The following is a 16,408-nucleotide window of genomic DNA, read 5'->3' as shown; positions in this document are numbered from 1 at the left end:
TGGAGATAAGCATTCGTGCCCACTTCCTTTATATAATTGAAAGTAAACAGCAGATTGTCATGTACTTCAAGAGTTATATCCAGGAAATTAATCCTCTTGGTGTCAAAAGAATGTGTGAAAACCAAATTATAAGTGTTGGTATTAAGAAAATTGACGAAATCCATGGCTGTGTTGTGATCCCCATCCCAAATAATAAACAGATCAACGATGAAGCGACCATAGAGGACCAGGTTCGCACCAAACCACCCCCCCACACGTGCCGGTCTTCGACCTGGCCCATGTAGAGGTTGGCATAGCTCGGCGCGAACCTGGTCCCCATGGCCGTGCCCATCGTTTGAAGATAAAACGTGTTGGAAAAAAGAAAATAATTGTGAGTCAAAATAAATAAAATAGAATCAAGAATAAATCGTCTGTGTCTCTCGGCCAGGTCTACATCATGCTCAAGGATGTCTCCAATCACCTGGATTCCCAACTGGTGTGGAATATTAGTGTATAAACTTTGTACATCCAGGGTAAGGAAAGCATAGGTATGTTTGCATGTAATATCCTTGATCAACTGCAAAAAATGAGTAGTATCCCGTATATGAGACCTCAGCCGAGAGACACGAGGTTGAAGATAGGTGTCAACATAAGCCGAAAGTGATGAAGTGAGGGAATTGATGCCGGAAATTATAGGACGTCCTGGGGGTGCTGTGAGGGACTTGTGAATTTTGGGAAGGTGGTAGTAAATGGGAGTGACAGGAAAAGACAGTAACAGAAAATTGTATTCTTCCCTGGATATAACTCCATCATCTAGTGCTGAATCTAGAATTAATTGTAATTCCACCTTGAAGTTCAGATCCGGATCCTTTGAAAGGATTGTATAGAATCTCTGATCCTCCGATTGTCTAAGAGCTTCCTTTAAATAATCTTTTCTATCTTGGATGACCAAGCCCCCACCTTTGTCCGCTTCTTTAATGATGATCGTAGAATCTTTGGTCAGATTCTTAAGAGCCTTTCTCTCCCGCTTGGGCAAATTATCTCCATTTTTTCCCAAGCCTCTTTTAATTATGTTGTTATGGGAGTGTTATGGGTTGTATGGGAGTGTCATGGGTTGTATGGGAGTGTCATGGGCATGTTATGGAAGTGTTATGGGGGTGTTATGGTAGTGTCATCGGTTGTTATGGGAGTGTCATGGGCATGTTATGGAAGTGTTATGGGGGTGTTATGGGGGTGTTATGGGAGTGTCATGGGTTGTTATGGAAGTGTTATGGGGGTGTTATGGTAGTGTCATGGGTTGTTATGGGAGTGTCATCGGTTGTTTTGGGAGTGCCTTGGGTTGTATGGGAGTGTAATGGGCGTGTTTTGGGAATGTCATGGGTTAAGGGAGTGTCAATGGTTGTATGGGAGTGTCATGGGTTGTATGGGAGTGTCATGGGTTGTATGGGTGGGATTGTAATGGATTGTATGGGTGGGAGTGTCATGGGTGTGTTATGGGAGTGTCATGGGTGTGTTATGGGAGTGTCATGGGTGTGTTATGGGAGTGTCATGGGTGTGTTATGGGAGTGTCATAGGAGAATTATGGGAGTGTGATGGGTGTGTTATGGAAGTGTTATGGGAGTGTGATGGGAGTGTTATGGGAGTGTCATGGGTTGTATGGGTGGGAGTGTCATGGGTTGTTATGGGAGTGTCATGGGTGTTTTATGTGAGTGTTATGGGAGTGTGTTATGGGAGTGTCATAGGAGTGTGATAGGTGTGTTATGGGAGTGTCATGGGTTGTATGGGTGGGACTGTTATGGGAGAGTCATGGAAGTGTTATGGGAGTGTCATGGGTTGTTAAGGGATTGTCATGGGTGTGTTATGGGAGTGCCATGGGTGTGTTATGGGAGTGTCATGGAAGTGTTATGGGAGTGTCATGGGTGAATTGTGGGAGTGTCATGAGTTGTTATGGGTGTGTTATAGGAGTGTCATGGGGTGTTATGAGAGTATCATGGGGGTGTTATGGTAGTGTCACGGGTGTGTCATGGTGGTGTTATGGGAGTGTCATGGGGTGTTATGGGGTGTTATGGGATTGTCATGGTGGTGTTATGGGAGTGTCATTGGGTGTTATGGCATTGTCTTGATGGTGTTATGGGAGTGTTATGGGAGTGTCATGGGTGCTTCATGGTGTTGTCATGGAGGTGTCATGGTGCTGTTATGGGAGTGTCATGGGGTATTATGGGTGTGTTATTGGAGTGTCGTGTGTGTTATGGGAGTATCATGGGTGTGTTATGGGAGTATCATGGGTGTGTTATGGGAGTGTCATGTGTGTGTTATGGGAGTAGCATGGGTGTGTTCTGGGAGTGTTATGGGAGTGTTATGGGAGTGTCATGGGTTGTATGGGAGTGTGATGGGTTGTATGGGTGGGAGTGCTATGGGAGTGTCATGGAAGTGTAATGGGAGTGTCATGGATTGTATGGGTGGTAGTGTTATGGGAGTATCATGGGTTGTTATGGGAGTGTCATGGGTGTCATATGGGAGTGTCACGGGTTGTTATGGGAGTGTCATGGTGTGTTATGGGAGTGTTATGGGAGTGCCATGGGTGTGTTATGGGAGTGTCATGGGTGTGTTATGGGAGTGTCATGGGAGTGTTATGGGAGTGTCATGGGTGAGTTGTGGGAGTGTCATGAGGTGTTATGGGGGTGTTATAGGAGTGTCATGGGATGTTATGGGAGTATCATGTGGGTGTTATGGTAGTGTCACGGTTGTGTCATGGTGGTGTTATGGTAGTGTCATGGGTGTGTCATGGTGGTGTTATGGGATTGTCATGATGGTGTTGTGGGAGTGTCATGGTAGTGTTATGGGAGTGTAATGGGGGTGTTATGGGAGTGCCGTGATGTGTTATGGGCGTGTCATGATGGTGTTAAGGGTGTGTTATGGGGTGTTATAGGTTGTCATGAGTGGTGTTATGGGAGTGTCATGGGGTGTTATGGGATTGTCATGATGGTGTTGTGGGAGTGCCATGGGAGTGTTATAGTAGTGTCATGGGTGTGTCATGGTGGTGGTATGGGAGTGTCATGGGGTGTTATGGGATTGTCATGATGGTGTTGTGGGAGTGTCATGGGAGTGTTATGGGAGTGAAATGGGGATGTTAATGGAGTGTCGTGATGTGTTATGGGCGTGTCATGATGGTGTTAAGGGTGTGTTATGGGAGTGTCATGGGTTGTCATGAGTGTTATGGGAGTGTTATGGGAGTGTCATGGGAGTATCATGGGAGTGTTATGGGAGTGCCTGGGAATGTTATGGGAGTGTCATGGGTTGTTATGGGAGTGTTATGGGAGTGTGTTATGGGAGTGTCATGGGAGTGTGATGGGTGTTTAATGGGAGTGTCATGGGTTGTAGGGGTGGGACTGTTATGGGAGAGTCATGGAAGTGTAATGGGAGTGTCATGGATTGTAAAGGTGGGAGTGTTAAGGGAGTGTCATGGGTGTGTTATGGTAGTGCCATTGGTGTGTTATGGGAGTGTCATGGGTGTGTTATGGGAGTGTCGTGGGTGAATTGTGGGAGTGTCATGAGTTGTTATGGGTGTGTTATAGGAGTGTCATGGGGTGTTATAGGGAGTGTCATGGGGGTGTTATGGGAGTGTCATGGGGTGTTATGGGAATGTCATGGGCATGGTATGGGCTTTTAATGGGAGTGTCACATGGGCATGTTATGGGAATGTCATGGGGTATTATGGGAATATCTTGGAGGTGTTATGGGCTTGTAATGGGAGTGTCACATGGGCATATTATGGGAGTGTAATTGTGGTGTTATGGGAGTGTCATAGGGGTGTTATGGGAGTGTCATGGGTGTGTTATGGGAGTGCTAATGGGTTGATATAGGAGTGTCATGGGAGTGTAATGGGAGTGCCATTGGTTTTCATGGGAGTGTTATGGGAGTGTCATGGGAGTGTTATGGGAGTGTCATTGGTTGTGTTGGGAGTGTCATGGTTGTGTTATGGGAGTGCAATGGATTGTTATGGGAGTGTCATGGGTGTGTTATGGGAGTGCCATGGGGTTGTTATGGGAGTGTCATGGGTGTGTTATGGGAGTTTTATGGGAGTGTTATTGGGGTGTATTGGGAGTGCCATGGGTTGTTATGGGAGTGTCACGGGGGTGTTATGGGAGTGTCACGGGAGTGTTATGGGAGTGTCATGGGGGTGTTATTGGAGTGTCGCGGGAGTGTTAAGGGAGTGTCCTGGGGGTGTTATTGGAGTGTCATGGGTGTGTTATGGGAGTGCTAATGGGTTGATATGGGAGTGTCATGGGAGTGTCATGGGTTGTTTTGGGAGTGTCATGGGTGTGTTATGGGAGAGCCATTGGTTGTTATGGCAGTGTCATTGGTGTGTTATGGGACTGTCATGGGGGTGTCAAGGGAGTGTTATGGGAGTGCCATAGGTTGTCATGGGTGTGTTATGGGTTGTTATGGAAGTGCCATGGGTGTGTTATGGGTTGTTTTTGGAGTGTCATGGATGTGTTTTCGGAGTGTCATGGGGGTATGGGAGTGTCATGGGTTGTTATGGGAGTGTTATGGGAGTGTCATGGGTTGTTTTGGGAGTGTCATGGGAGTGTCATTGGTTGTATGTGAGTGTCATGGGTTGTATGGGTGGGAGTGTCATGGGTTGTTATGGGAGTGCCATGGGTGTGTTATGGGAGTGTCATGGGTTTTATTGGAGTATTATGGGTTGTATGGGTGGGAGTGTTATGGTTTGTTATGGGAGTGTCATGGGTGTGTTATGGGAGTGTGATTGGTGTGTTATGGGAGTGTTATGGGTGTGTTATGGGAGTGTCATGGGTGTGTTATGGGAGTGTCATGGGTTGTTATGGGAGTGTCATGGGAGTGTCAATGGTTGTATGTGAGTGTCATGGGTTGTATGGGTGGGAGTGTTATGGGATGTTATGGGAGTGCCATGGGTGTGTTATGGGAGTGTCATGGGTTTTATTGGAGTATTATGGGTTGTAGGGGTGGGAGTGTTATGGGTTGTTATGGGAGTGTCATGGGTGTGTTATGGGAGTGTGATTGGTGTGTTATGGGAGTGTGATTGGTGTGTTATGGGAGTGTTATGGGAGTGTTATGGGAGTGTCATTGGTTGTATGGGAGTGTCATGGATTGTATGGGTGGGAGTGTTATGGGATGTTATGGGAGTGCCATGGGTGTGTTATGGGAGTGTCATGGTTTTGTTATGGGAGTGTGTTGGGAGTGTTATGGGTTGTTATGGGAGTGTGTTGGGAGTGTTATGGGAGTGTTATGGGTTGTATGGGTGGGAGTGTTATGCATGTGAAATGGGATTGTATTGGTGGGAGTGTTATGGGATGTTATGGGAGTGTCATGGGTGTGTTATGGGAGTGCCATGGGTGTGTTATGGGAGTGTGATGGGTGTGTTATGGGAGTGTTATGGGAGTGTGATGGGTGTGTTATGGGAGTGTCATGGGTTGTATGGGAGTGTCATGGTTTGTATGGGTGGGAGTGTTATGGGAGTGTCATGGTTTGTATGGGTGGGAGTGTTATGGGATTGTCATGGATTGTATTGGTGGGAGTGTCATGGGTTGTTATGGGAGTGTCATGGGAGTGCAATGGAAGTGTTATTGGTGTGTTATGGGAGTGTTATTGGTGTGTTATGGGTTGCATGGGAGTGTCATGGGTTGTATGGGTGGGAGTGTTATTGGAGTGTCATGGAAGTGTAATGGGATTGTCATGGATTGTATTGGTGGGAGTGTTATGGGAGTGTCATTTGAGTGTCATGGGTTTATGGGAGTGTCATGGGTTGTTATGGGAGTGCCATGGGTGTGTTATGGGAGTGCCATGGGTGTGTTATGGTAGTGTTATGGGAGTGTCATGGGTGCATTGTGGGAGTGTCATGAGGTGTTATGGGGGTGTTATAGGAGTGTCATGGGGTGTTATGGGAGTATCATGGGGGTGTTATGGTAGTGTCATGGTGGTGTTATGGGAGTGTCATGGGGTGTTATGGTTTTGTCATGATGGTGTGGGAATGTCATGGGAGTGTTGTGATGTGTTATGGGCGTGTCCTGATGGTGTTAAGGGTGTGTTATGGGAGTGTCATGATGGTGTTATGGGAGTGTCATGGGGTGTTATGGGAGTTTGATAGGTGCTTCATGGTAGTGTCAAGGAGGTGTCATGGTGGTGTTATCGGAGTCTCATGGGGTATTATGGGTGTGTTATGGGAGTGTAATGGGCATGTTATGGGAGTGTCGTGGGTATTATGTGAATGTCATGGTGGTGTTATGGGCTTGTAATGGGAGTGTCACATGGGCATGTTATGGGAGTGTCATGGTTTGTTATGTGAGTGTCATGGGCATGTCATGGGCATGTCATTGGAGTGTCACCGGGGTGTTATGGGAGTGTCATGGGTGTATTATGAAAGTGTGAAGGGGTGTTATGGGAGTGTCATGTGTCTGTTATGGGAGTGTCATGTGCATGTTATGGGAGTGTCATTGGGGTGTTATGGGAGTGTCATGGGAGTGTCATGTGTATGTTATAGGAGTGTCATGGGGGTGTTATGGGAGTGTCATGGGTGTGTTATTGGAGTGTTATGGAAGTGTCATGGGTGTGTTATCGGAGTGTCATGGGTTGTTTTGCGAGTGTCATGGGTGTGTTATGGGAGTGCCATGGGTTGTTATGGGAGTGTCATGGGTGTGTTTTGGGAGTTTCATGGAAGTGTCATGGGTGTGTTATCCGAGTGTCATGGGTGTGTTATGGGAGTGTCATGGGTTGTTTTGCGAGTGTCATGGGTGTGTTATGGGAATGTCATGGGTGTGTAATGGGAGTGTTATGGAAGTGTCATGTGTGTGTTATCGGAGTGTCATGGGTTGTTTTGCGAGTGTCATGGGTGTGTTATGGGAGTGTCATGGGTTGTTTTGCGAGTGTCATGGGTGTGTTATGGGAATGTCATGTGTGTGTTATGGGAGTGCCATGGGTTGTTATGGGAGTGTCATGGGTGTGTTATGGGAGTGTCATGGGTTTATTATGGGAGTGTCATGGGTTTTTATGGGAGTGTCATGGGTGTGTTATGGGAGTGTTATGGGAGTGTCATGTGGGTGTCATGGGAGTGTCATGGGGGTGTATTGGGAGTGTAATGGGGGTGTATTGGGAGTGTGATGGGTTGTTATGGGATTGTCATGGGTGTGTTATGGGAGTTCCCGGGTTGTATGGGAATGTCATGGGAGTGTCATGGGAGTGTCATGGAAGCGTTATGGGAGTGCTATGGGAGTGTAATGAGGGTGTTATGGGAGTGTAATGTGGGTGTATTGGGAGTGTTGTGGGGGTGTATTGGGCGTGTCATTGGTGTATTATGGGAGTGCCATGGGTTGTATGGGAGTGTTATGGGAGTGCCATGGATTGTATGGGATTGTAATGGGGGTGTATTGGGAGTGTAATGCGGGTGTTATGGGAGTGTGATGGGAGTGTTATGGGATTGTAATGGGGGTGTATTGAGAGTGCCATGGGTGTGTTATGGGAGTGCAATGAGTTGTATGGGAGTGTTACGGGGGTGTTGTGGGAGTGCCATGGGTTGTATGGGAGTGTAATGGGGGTGTCATGGGAGTGCCTCGGGTTGTCATGACAGTGTTATGGGAGTGTCATGGGTTGTTTTGGGAGTGTCATGGGTGTGTTATAGGAGTGTCATTGGTGTGTTATGGGACTGTCATGGGGGTGTCATGGGAGTGTCAAGGGAGTATTATGGGAGTGCCATGGGGTGTCATGGGAGTGTCATGGGTTGTTATGGGAGTGTTATGGGGGTGTTATGGGAGTGCCTCGGGTTGTCATGACAGTGTTATGGGAGTGTCATGGGTTGTTTTGGGAGTGTCATGGGTGTGTTATAGGAGTGTCATTGGTGTGTTATGGGACTGTCATGGGGGTGTCATGGGAGTGTCAAGGGAGTATTATGGGAGTGCCATGGGGTGTCATGGGAGTGTCATGGGTTGTTATGGGAGTGTTATGGGGGTGTTATGGGAGTGTCATGGTGGTGTTATGGGAGTGTCATGGGTTGTTATGGGAGTGTCATGATGGTGCTATGGGAGTGTCATGGGCGTGTTATTGGAGTGTCATGGTGGTGTTATGGGCTTGTAATGGGAGTGTCACATGGGCATGTTATGGAAGTGTCATGGGTGTGTTATGGGAGTGTCATGGGGGTGTTATGGAAGTGTCATGGGTGTGTTATGGGAGTGGGATGGGAGTGTTATGGGAGTGCCATGGCTGTTTTGGGAGCGTCATGGGCATGTTATCAGAGCATCATGGGCATGTTATCAGAGTGTCATGGGAGTATCATGGGATTGTCATGGGAGTGTCATGGGTGTGTTATGGGAGTGTCATGGGTTGTTATGGGAGTGTCATGGGTGTGTTATGGGAGTGTCATGGTTGTGTTATGGGAGTGTCATGGGTGTGTTATGGGAGTGTCATGGGTGTGTTATGGGTGTTTCATGGGTTGTTTTGGGAGTGTCATGGGTTGTTTTAGGAGTGTCATAGGAGTGTTATGGGAGTGTAATGGGTGAGTTTTGGGAGTGTCATGGGTTATGGGAGTGTCGTGGGAGTGTCATGGGAGTATCAACGGTTGTATGTGAGTGTCATGTGTTGTATGGGTGGGAGTGTCATGGGTTGTTATGGGAGTGCCATGGGTGTGTTATGGGAGTGTCATGGGTTTTATTGGAGTATTATGGGTTGTATGGGTGGGAGTGTTATGGGAGTGTCATGGGTGTGTTATGGGAATGTGATTGGTGTGTTATGGGAGTGTGATTGGTGTGTTATGGGAGTTTTATGGGAGTGTCATTGGTTGTATGGGAGTGTCATGGATTGTATGGGTGGGAGTGTTATGGGATGTTATGGGAGTGCCATGGGTGTGTTATGGGAGTGTCATGGGTTTTATTGGAGTATTATGGGTTGTATGGGTGGGAGTGTTATGGGTTGTTATGGGAGTGTCATGGGTGTGTTATGGGAGTGTGATTGGTGTGTTATGGGAGTGTGATTGGTGTGTTATGGGAGTGTTATGGGAGTGTCATTGGTTGTATGGGAGTGTCATGGATTGTATGGGTGGGAGTGTTATGGGATGTTATGGGAGTGCCATGGGTGTGTTATGGGAGTGTCATGGGTTTTATTGGAGTATTATGGGTTGTATGGGTGGGAGTGTTATGGGTTGTTATGGGAGTGTGTTGGGAGTGTTATGGGAGTGTTATGGGTTGTTATGGGAGTGTGTTGGGAGTGTTATGGGAGTGTTATGGGTTGTTATGGGTTGCATGGGAGTGTCATGGGTTGTATGGGTGGGAGTGTTATGGGAGTGTCATGGAAGTGTAATGGGATTGTCATGGATTGTATTGGTGGGAGTGTTATGGGTTGTTATGGGAGTGTCATGGGTGTGTTATGGGAGTGTCATGGGTGTGTTATGGGAGTGCCATGGGTGTGTTATGGGAGTGTGATGGGTGTGTTATGGGAGTGTGATGGGTGTGTTATGGGAGTGTCATGGGTTGTATGGGTGGGAGTGTTATGGGATTGTCATGGATTGTATTGGTGGGAGTGTCATGGGTGTGTTATGGGAGTGTCATGGGTGTGTTATGGGAGTGTCATGGGTGTGTTATGGGTGTGTGATGGGTGTGTTATGGGAGTGTCATGGGTTTTATGGGAGTGTCATGGTTTGTGTGGGTGGGAGTGTCATTGGTGAGATAGGGAATGTGTCATGGGAGTGCAATGGAAGTGTTATTGGTGTGTTATGGGAGTGTCATGGGAGTATTATGGGTTTGTTATGGGTTGCATGGGAGTGTCATGGGTTGTATGGGTGGGAGTGTCATTTGAGTGTCATGGGTTGTTATGGGAGTGTCATGGGTTGTTATGGGAGTGCTATGGGTGTGTTATGGGAGTGCCATGGGTGTGTTATGGTAGTGTTATGGGAGTGTCATGGGTGCATTGTGGGAGTGTCATGAGGTGTTATGGGGGTGTTATAGGAGTATCATGGGGGTGTTATGGTAGTGTCATGGTGGTGTTATGGGAGTGTCATGGGATGTTATGGTATTGTCATGATGGTGTGGGAATGTCATGGGGGTGTTATGGGCGTGTACTGATGGTGTTAAGGGTGTGTTATGGGAGTGTCATGATGGTGTTATGGGAGTGTCATGGGGTGGTATGGGAGTTTGATAGGTGCTTCATGGTAGTGTCAACGAGGTGTCATGGTGGTGTTATCGGAGTCTCATGGGGTATTATGGGTGTGTTATGAGAGTGTGAAGGGGTGTTATGGGAGTGTCATGTGTCTGTTATGGGAGTGTCATGTGCATGTTATGGGAGTGTCATTGGGGTGTTATGGGAGTGTCATGGGAGTGTCATGTGTATGTTATAGGAGTGTCATGGGGTTTTATGGGAGTGTCATGGGTGTGTTATGGGAGTGTTATGGAAGTGTCATGGGTGTGTTATCGGAGTGTCATGGGTTGTTTTGCGAGTGTCATGGGTGTGTTATGGGAGTGCCATGGGTTGTTATGGGAGTGTCATGGGTGTGTTTTGGGAGTTTCATGGAAGTGTCATGGGTGTGTTATCGGAGTGTCATGGGTGTGTTATGGGAGTGTCATGGGTTGTTTTGCGAGTGTCATGGGTGTGTTATGGGAATGTCATGGGTGTGTAATGGGAGTGTTATGGAAGTGTCATGGGTGTGTTATCGGAGTGTCATGGGTGTGTTATGGGAGGGTCATGGTTGTTTTGCGAGTGTCATGGGTGTGTTATGGGAATGTCATGTGTGTGTTATGGGAGTGCCATGGGTTGTTATGGGAGTGTCATGGGTGTGTTATGGGAGTGTCATGGGTTTATTATGGGAGTGTCATGGGTTTTTATGGGAGTGTCATGGGTGTGTTATGGGAGTGTCATGGGTTGTTATGGGAGTGTCATGGGAGTGTCATGGGGGTGTATTGGGAGTGTAATGGGGGTGTATTGGGAGTGTGATGGGTTGTTATGGGATTGTCATGGGTGTGTTATGGGAGTTCCAGGGTTGTATGGGAAAGTCATGGGAGTGTCATGGAAGCGTTATGGGAGTGCTATGATAGTGTAATGAGGGTGTTATGGGAGTGTAATGGGGGTGTATTGGGAGTGTTGTGGGGGTGTATTGGGCGTGTCATTGGTGTGTTATGGGAGTGCCATGGGTTGTATGGGAGTGTCATGGGTGTGTTATGGGAGTGCCATGGATTGTATGGTAGTGTAATGGGGGTGTATTGGGAGTGTAATGCGGGTGTTATGGGAGTGTGATGGGAGTGTTATGGGATTGTAATGGGGGTGTATTGGGAGTGCCATGGGTGTGTTATGGGAGTGCAATGAGTTGTATGGGAGTGTTACGTGGGTGTTGTGGGAGTGCCATTGGTTGTATGGGAGTGTAATGGGAGTGTTATGGGTTGTTATGGGATTGTCATGGGTGTGTTATGGGAGTTCCATGGGTTGTATGGAAATGTCATGGGAGTATCATGGAAGCGTTATGGGAGTGCCATGGGAGTGTAATTAGGGTGTTATGGGAGTGTAATGGGGGTGTATTGGGAGTGTAATGGGGGTGTATTGGGAGTGTGATGGGTTGTTATGGGATTGTCATGGGTGTGTTATGGGAGTTCCAGGGTTGTATGGGAATGTCATGGGAGTGTCATGGAAGCGTTATGGGAGTGCTATGGGAGTGTAATGGGGGTTTATTGGGAGTGTAATGGGGGTGTATTGGGAGTGTAATGGGGGTGTATTGGGAGTGTAATGGGGGTGTATTGGGAGTGTGTTGGGTTGTTATGGGATTGTCATGGGTGTGTTATGGGAGTTCCAGGGTTGTATGGGAATGTCATGGGAGTGTCATGGAAGCGTTATGGGAGTGCTATGGGAGTGTAATGAGGGTGTTATGGGAGTGTAATGTAGGTGTATTGGGAGTGTTGTGGGGGTGTATTGGGAGTGTCATGGGTGTGTTATGGGAGTGCCATGGGTTGTATGGGAGTGTAATAGGGGTGTTATGAGAGTGTAATGGGTGTGTTATGGGAGTGTGATGGAAGTGTTATGGGAGTGTAATGGGGGTGTCTTGGGAGTGCCATGTGTGTGTTATGGGAATGCAATGTATTGTTTGGGAGTGTTACGGAGGTGTTGTGGGATTGTAATGGTTGTGTTATGGGATTGTGATGGGGTGTTATGTGAGTGTGATGGGGGTGTATTGGGAGTGTAATGCGGGTGTGTTGGGAGTGCCATGGGTTGTATGGGAGTGTCACGGGGGTGTTGTGGGAGTGTCACGGGGGTGTTTTGGCAGTGTATTCATTACCTGGGCTTGCTGGAGAAGCCCGGCAGGGTGCTTGATCTGATGTCACCCCCCCTCCATGCTGCTGGTGCTGGGCTGTATTAGTCCCTATCTGTGGGGGGATGCGATTGCACTGATCGCGCCCCCCTGGCTTTGCTCCGGTCTGAGGGGTTCACTTGGTCATACATGTGGCTTGTGTATTGCTCTATTCACATACATGCAACTTGTGTATTGCTCTGTGTACATACACGTGGCTTGTGTATTACTCTATGTACATACATGTGGCTTGTGTATTACTCTATGTACATACATGTGGCTTGTGTATTACTCTATGTACATACATGTGGCTTGTGTATTACTCTATGTACATACATGTGGCTGGTGTATTACTCTATGTACATACATGTGGCTTGTGTATTACTCTATGTACATACAGGTGGCTTGTGTATTTCTCTTTGTACATACATGTGGCTTGTGTATTACTCTAAGTGCATTCATGTGGCTTGTGTATTGCTCTATGTACATACATGTGGCTTGTGTATTACTCTATGTACATACTTGTGGCTTGTGTATTACTCTATGTACATACATGTGGCTTGTGTATTACTCTATGTACATACAGGTGGCTTGTGTATTTCTCTATGTACATACATGTGGCTTGTGTATTACTCTATGTACATACATGTAACTTGTGTATTGCTCTGTGTACATACACGTGGCTTGTGTATTACTCTATGTACATACATGTGGCTTGTGTATTACTCTATGTACATACATGTGGCTTGTGTACTACTCTATGTACATACATGTGGCTTGTGTATTGCTCTGTGTACATACACGTGGCTTGTGTATTACTCTGTGTACATACATGTGGCTTGTGTATTACTCTATGTACATACATGTGGCTTGTGTATTACTCTATGTACATACATGTGGCTTGTGTATTACTCTATGTACATACACGTGGCTTGTGTATTACTCTATGTACATACACGTGGCTTGTGTATTACTATATGTACATACATGTGGCTTGTGTATTACTCTATATGCATACATGTGGCTTGTGTATTACTCTATGTACATACATGTGGCTTGTGTATTACTCTCTGTACATACATGTAACTTGTGTATTACTCTATGTACATACACGTGGCTTGTGTATTTCTCTTTGTACATACATGTGGCTTGTGTATTACTATATGTACATACACGTGGCTTGTGTATTACTCTATGTACATACACGTGGCTTGTGTATTTCTCTATGTATATACATGTGGCTTGTGTATTACTCTATGTACATACATGTGGCTTGTGTATTACTCTATGTACATACATGTGCCTTGTGTATTACTCTATGTACATACACGTGGCTTGTGTATTACTATATGTACATACACGTGGCTTGTGTATTACTATATGTACATACACGTGGCTTGTGTATTTCTCTATGTACATACACGTGGCTTGTGTATTACTCTATGTACATACATGTGGCCTGTGTATTACTCTATGTACATACATGTGGCTTCTGTATTACTCTATGTACATACATGTAACTTGTGTATTACTCTATGTGCATACATGTAATTTGTGTATTACTCTATGTGCATACATGTGGCTTCTGTATTACTCTATGTGCATACATGTGGCTTGTGTATTACTCTATGTGCATACATGTGGCTTGTGTATTACTCTATGTACATACATGTGGCTTGTGTATTACTCTCTGTACATACATGTGGCTTGTGTATTACTCTATGTACATACATGTGGCTTGTGTATAACTATGTACATACATGTGGCTTGTGTATTACTCTATATGCATACATGTGGCTTGTGTATTACTCTATGTACATACATGTGGCTTGTGTATTACTCTATGTACATACATGTGGCTTGTGTATAACTATGTACATACATGTGGCTTGTGTATTACTCTATATGCATACATGTGGCTTGTGTATTACTCTATGTACATACATGTGGCTTGTGTATTACTCTATGTACATACATGTGGCTTGTGTATTACTCTATGTACATACATGTAACTTGTGTATTACTCTATGTACATACATGTAACTTGTGTATTACTCTATGTACATACATGTGGCTTGTGTATTACTCTATATGCATACATGTGGCTTGTGTATTACTCTATGTACATACATGTGGCTTGTGTATTACTCTATGTACATACATGTGGCTTGTGTATTACTATATGTACATACATGTGGCTTGTGTATTACTCTATGTACATACATGTGGCTTGTGTATTACTCTATGTACAGACATGGGGCTTGTGTATTACTCTATGTACATATATGTGGCTTGTGTATTACTCTATATGCATACATGTGGCTTGTGTATTACTCTATGTACATACATGTGGCTTGTGTATTACTCTATGTACATACATGTGGCTTGTGTATTACTCTATGTACATACATGTGGCTTGTGTATTACTCTATATGCATACATGTGGCTTGTGTATTACTCTATGTACATACATGTGGCTTGTGTATTACTCTATGTACATACATGTGGCTTGTGTATTACTCTATGTGCATACATGTGGCTTGTGTATTACTCTATGTACATACATGTGGCTTGTGTATTACTCTATGTACATACATGTAACTTGTGTATTACTCTATGTACATACATGTGGCTTGTGTATTACTCTATGTACATACATGTGGCTTGTGTATTACTCTATGTACATACATGTTGCTTGTGTATTACTCTATGTACATACATGTGGCTTGTGTATTACTCTATGTACAGACATGTGGCTTGGGTATTACTCTATGTGCATACTTGTGGCTTGTGTTCTGAACTACATACATGCATTGAGTGGTTTGTGTCTCACACTATATACATTGCAGGTCCTATAGCTGGACATGTTGGTGATGGAAACTTTCACTGTATTCTGGTGCTGGACTTGAGTGACCTGGAGGAAGTGCAAAGAGTAAAGACATTTACAGACAGGCTAGCCAGGTAAATCTGTTACTACATGTCACTGATTTTATCTAATCATAATCAAAATCCTAAAAAAAAAAAAAAAACGTAAGAAGCCAGGAGAAGTTGCTGAAGTCAATAATTGTGATTTCTCTCAATTTTATATCAACACCTGTGACACAACCAATGATTTTAAAAATCTTGATTCTACTTATTGTTATGTTATCAGTGACTGTCATCCATTGTAATCACATCACATCAGTAACTGTCATCCATTGTAATCACATCACATCAGTAACTGTCATCCATTGTAATCACATCACATCAGTAACTGTCTACCATTGCGGTAACATCACATCAGTGACTATCATCCATTGTGGTCACATCACATCAGTGACTGTCATCCATTGTGGTCACATCACATCAGTGACTGTCATCCATTGTGTCACATCACATCAGTGACTGTCACCCATTGTGGTCACATCACATCAGTAACTGTCATCCATTGTGGTAGCATGACATCAGTGATTGTCATCCATTGTGGTCACATCACATCAGTAACTGTCATCCATTGTGGTAGCATCACATCAGTGACTGTCATCCATTGTGGTCACATCACATCAGTAACTGTCATCCATTGTGGTAGCATCACATCAGTGACTGTCATCCATTGTGGTCACATCACATCAGTAACTGTCATCCAATGTGGTCACATCACATCAGTAACTGTCAACCATTGTGGTAGCATCACATCAGTGACTGCCATCCATTGTGGTCACATCACATCAGTGACTGTCATCCATTGTGGTCACATCACATCAGTAACTATCATCCATTGTATTCACATCACATCAGTGACTGTCATCCATTGTGGTCACATCACATCAATGACTGTCATCCATTTTGGGCACATCACATCAGTAACTGTCTGCCATTGTGGTAACATCACAACAGTGATTGTCATCCATGGTGATCACATCAGTGACTGTCTGCCATTGTGGTAACATCACATCAGTGACTGTCATCCATTGTGGTCACATCAGTGACTGTCTGCCATTGCGGTAGCATCACATCAGTGACTGTCATCCATTGTGGTCACATCACATCAGTGACTGTCATCCATTGTGGTCACATCACATCAGGGACTGTCAACCATTGTGGTAGCATCACATCAGTAACCCTCATCCATTGTGGTCAAATCACATCAGTGACTGT

The 16,408-nt window shown here is 45.3% G+C and overlaps 1 protein-coding gene across 2 annotated transcripts in view; it reads left to right on the top strand.

Annotated features, from left to right (window-relative positions):
• Positions 1 to 16,408, top strand: part of LDHD (lactate dehydrogenase D) — a 668,169-nt gene that overhangs the window by 625,963 nt on the left and 25,798 nt on the right. For both annotated transcript variants that reach the window (XM_088448610.1, XM_088448611.1), the window contains exon 10: positions 15,121 to 15,232. In XM_088448610.1, the coding sequence (XP_088304736.1) occupies positions 15,121 to 15,232 (112 nt within the window). The remainder of the gene's footprint in view (positions 1 to 15,120; positions 15,233 to 16,408) is intronic.

This window comes from Taudactylus pleione, unplaced genomic scaffold (genome assembly GCF_031769625.1).
Source record: "Taudactylus pleione unplaced genomic scaffold, aTauple2 ptg000461l, whole genome shotgun sequence".
NCBI lineage: Eukaryota > Metazoa > Chordata > Amphibia > Anura > Myobatrachidae > Taudactylus > Taudactylus pleione.
The sequence above is the reverse complement of the archived record's forward strand: the minus strand, read 5'-3'. Positions and strand labels throughout refer to the sequence as shown.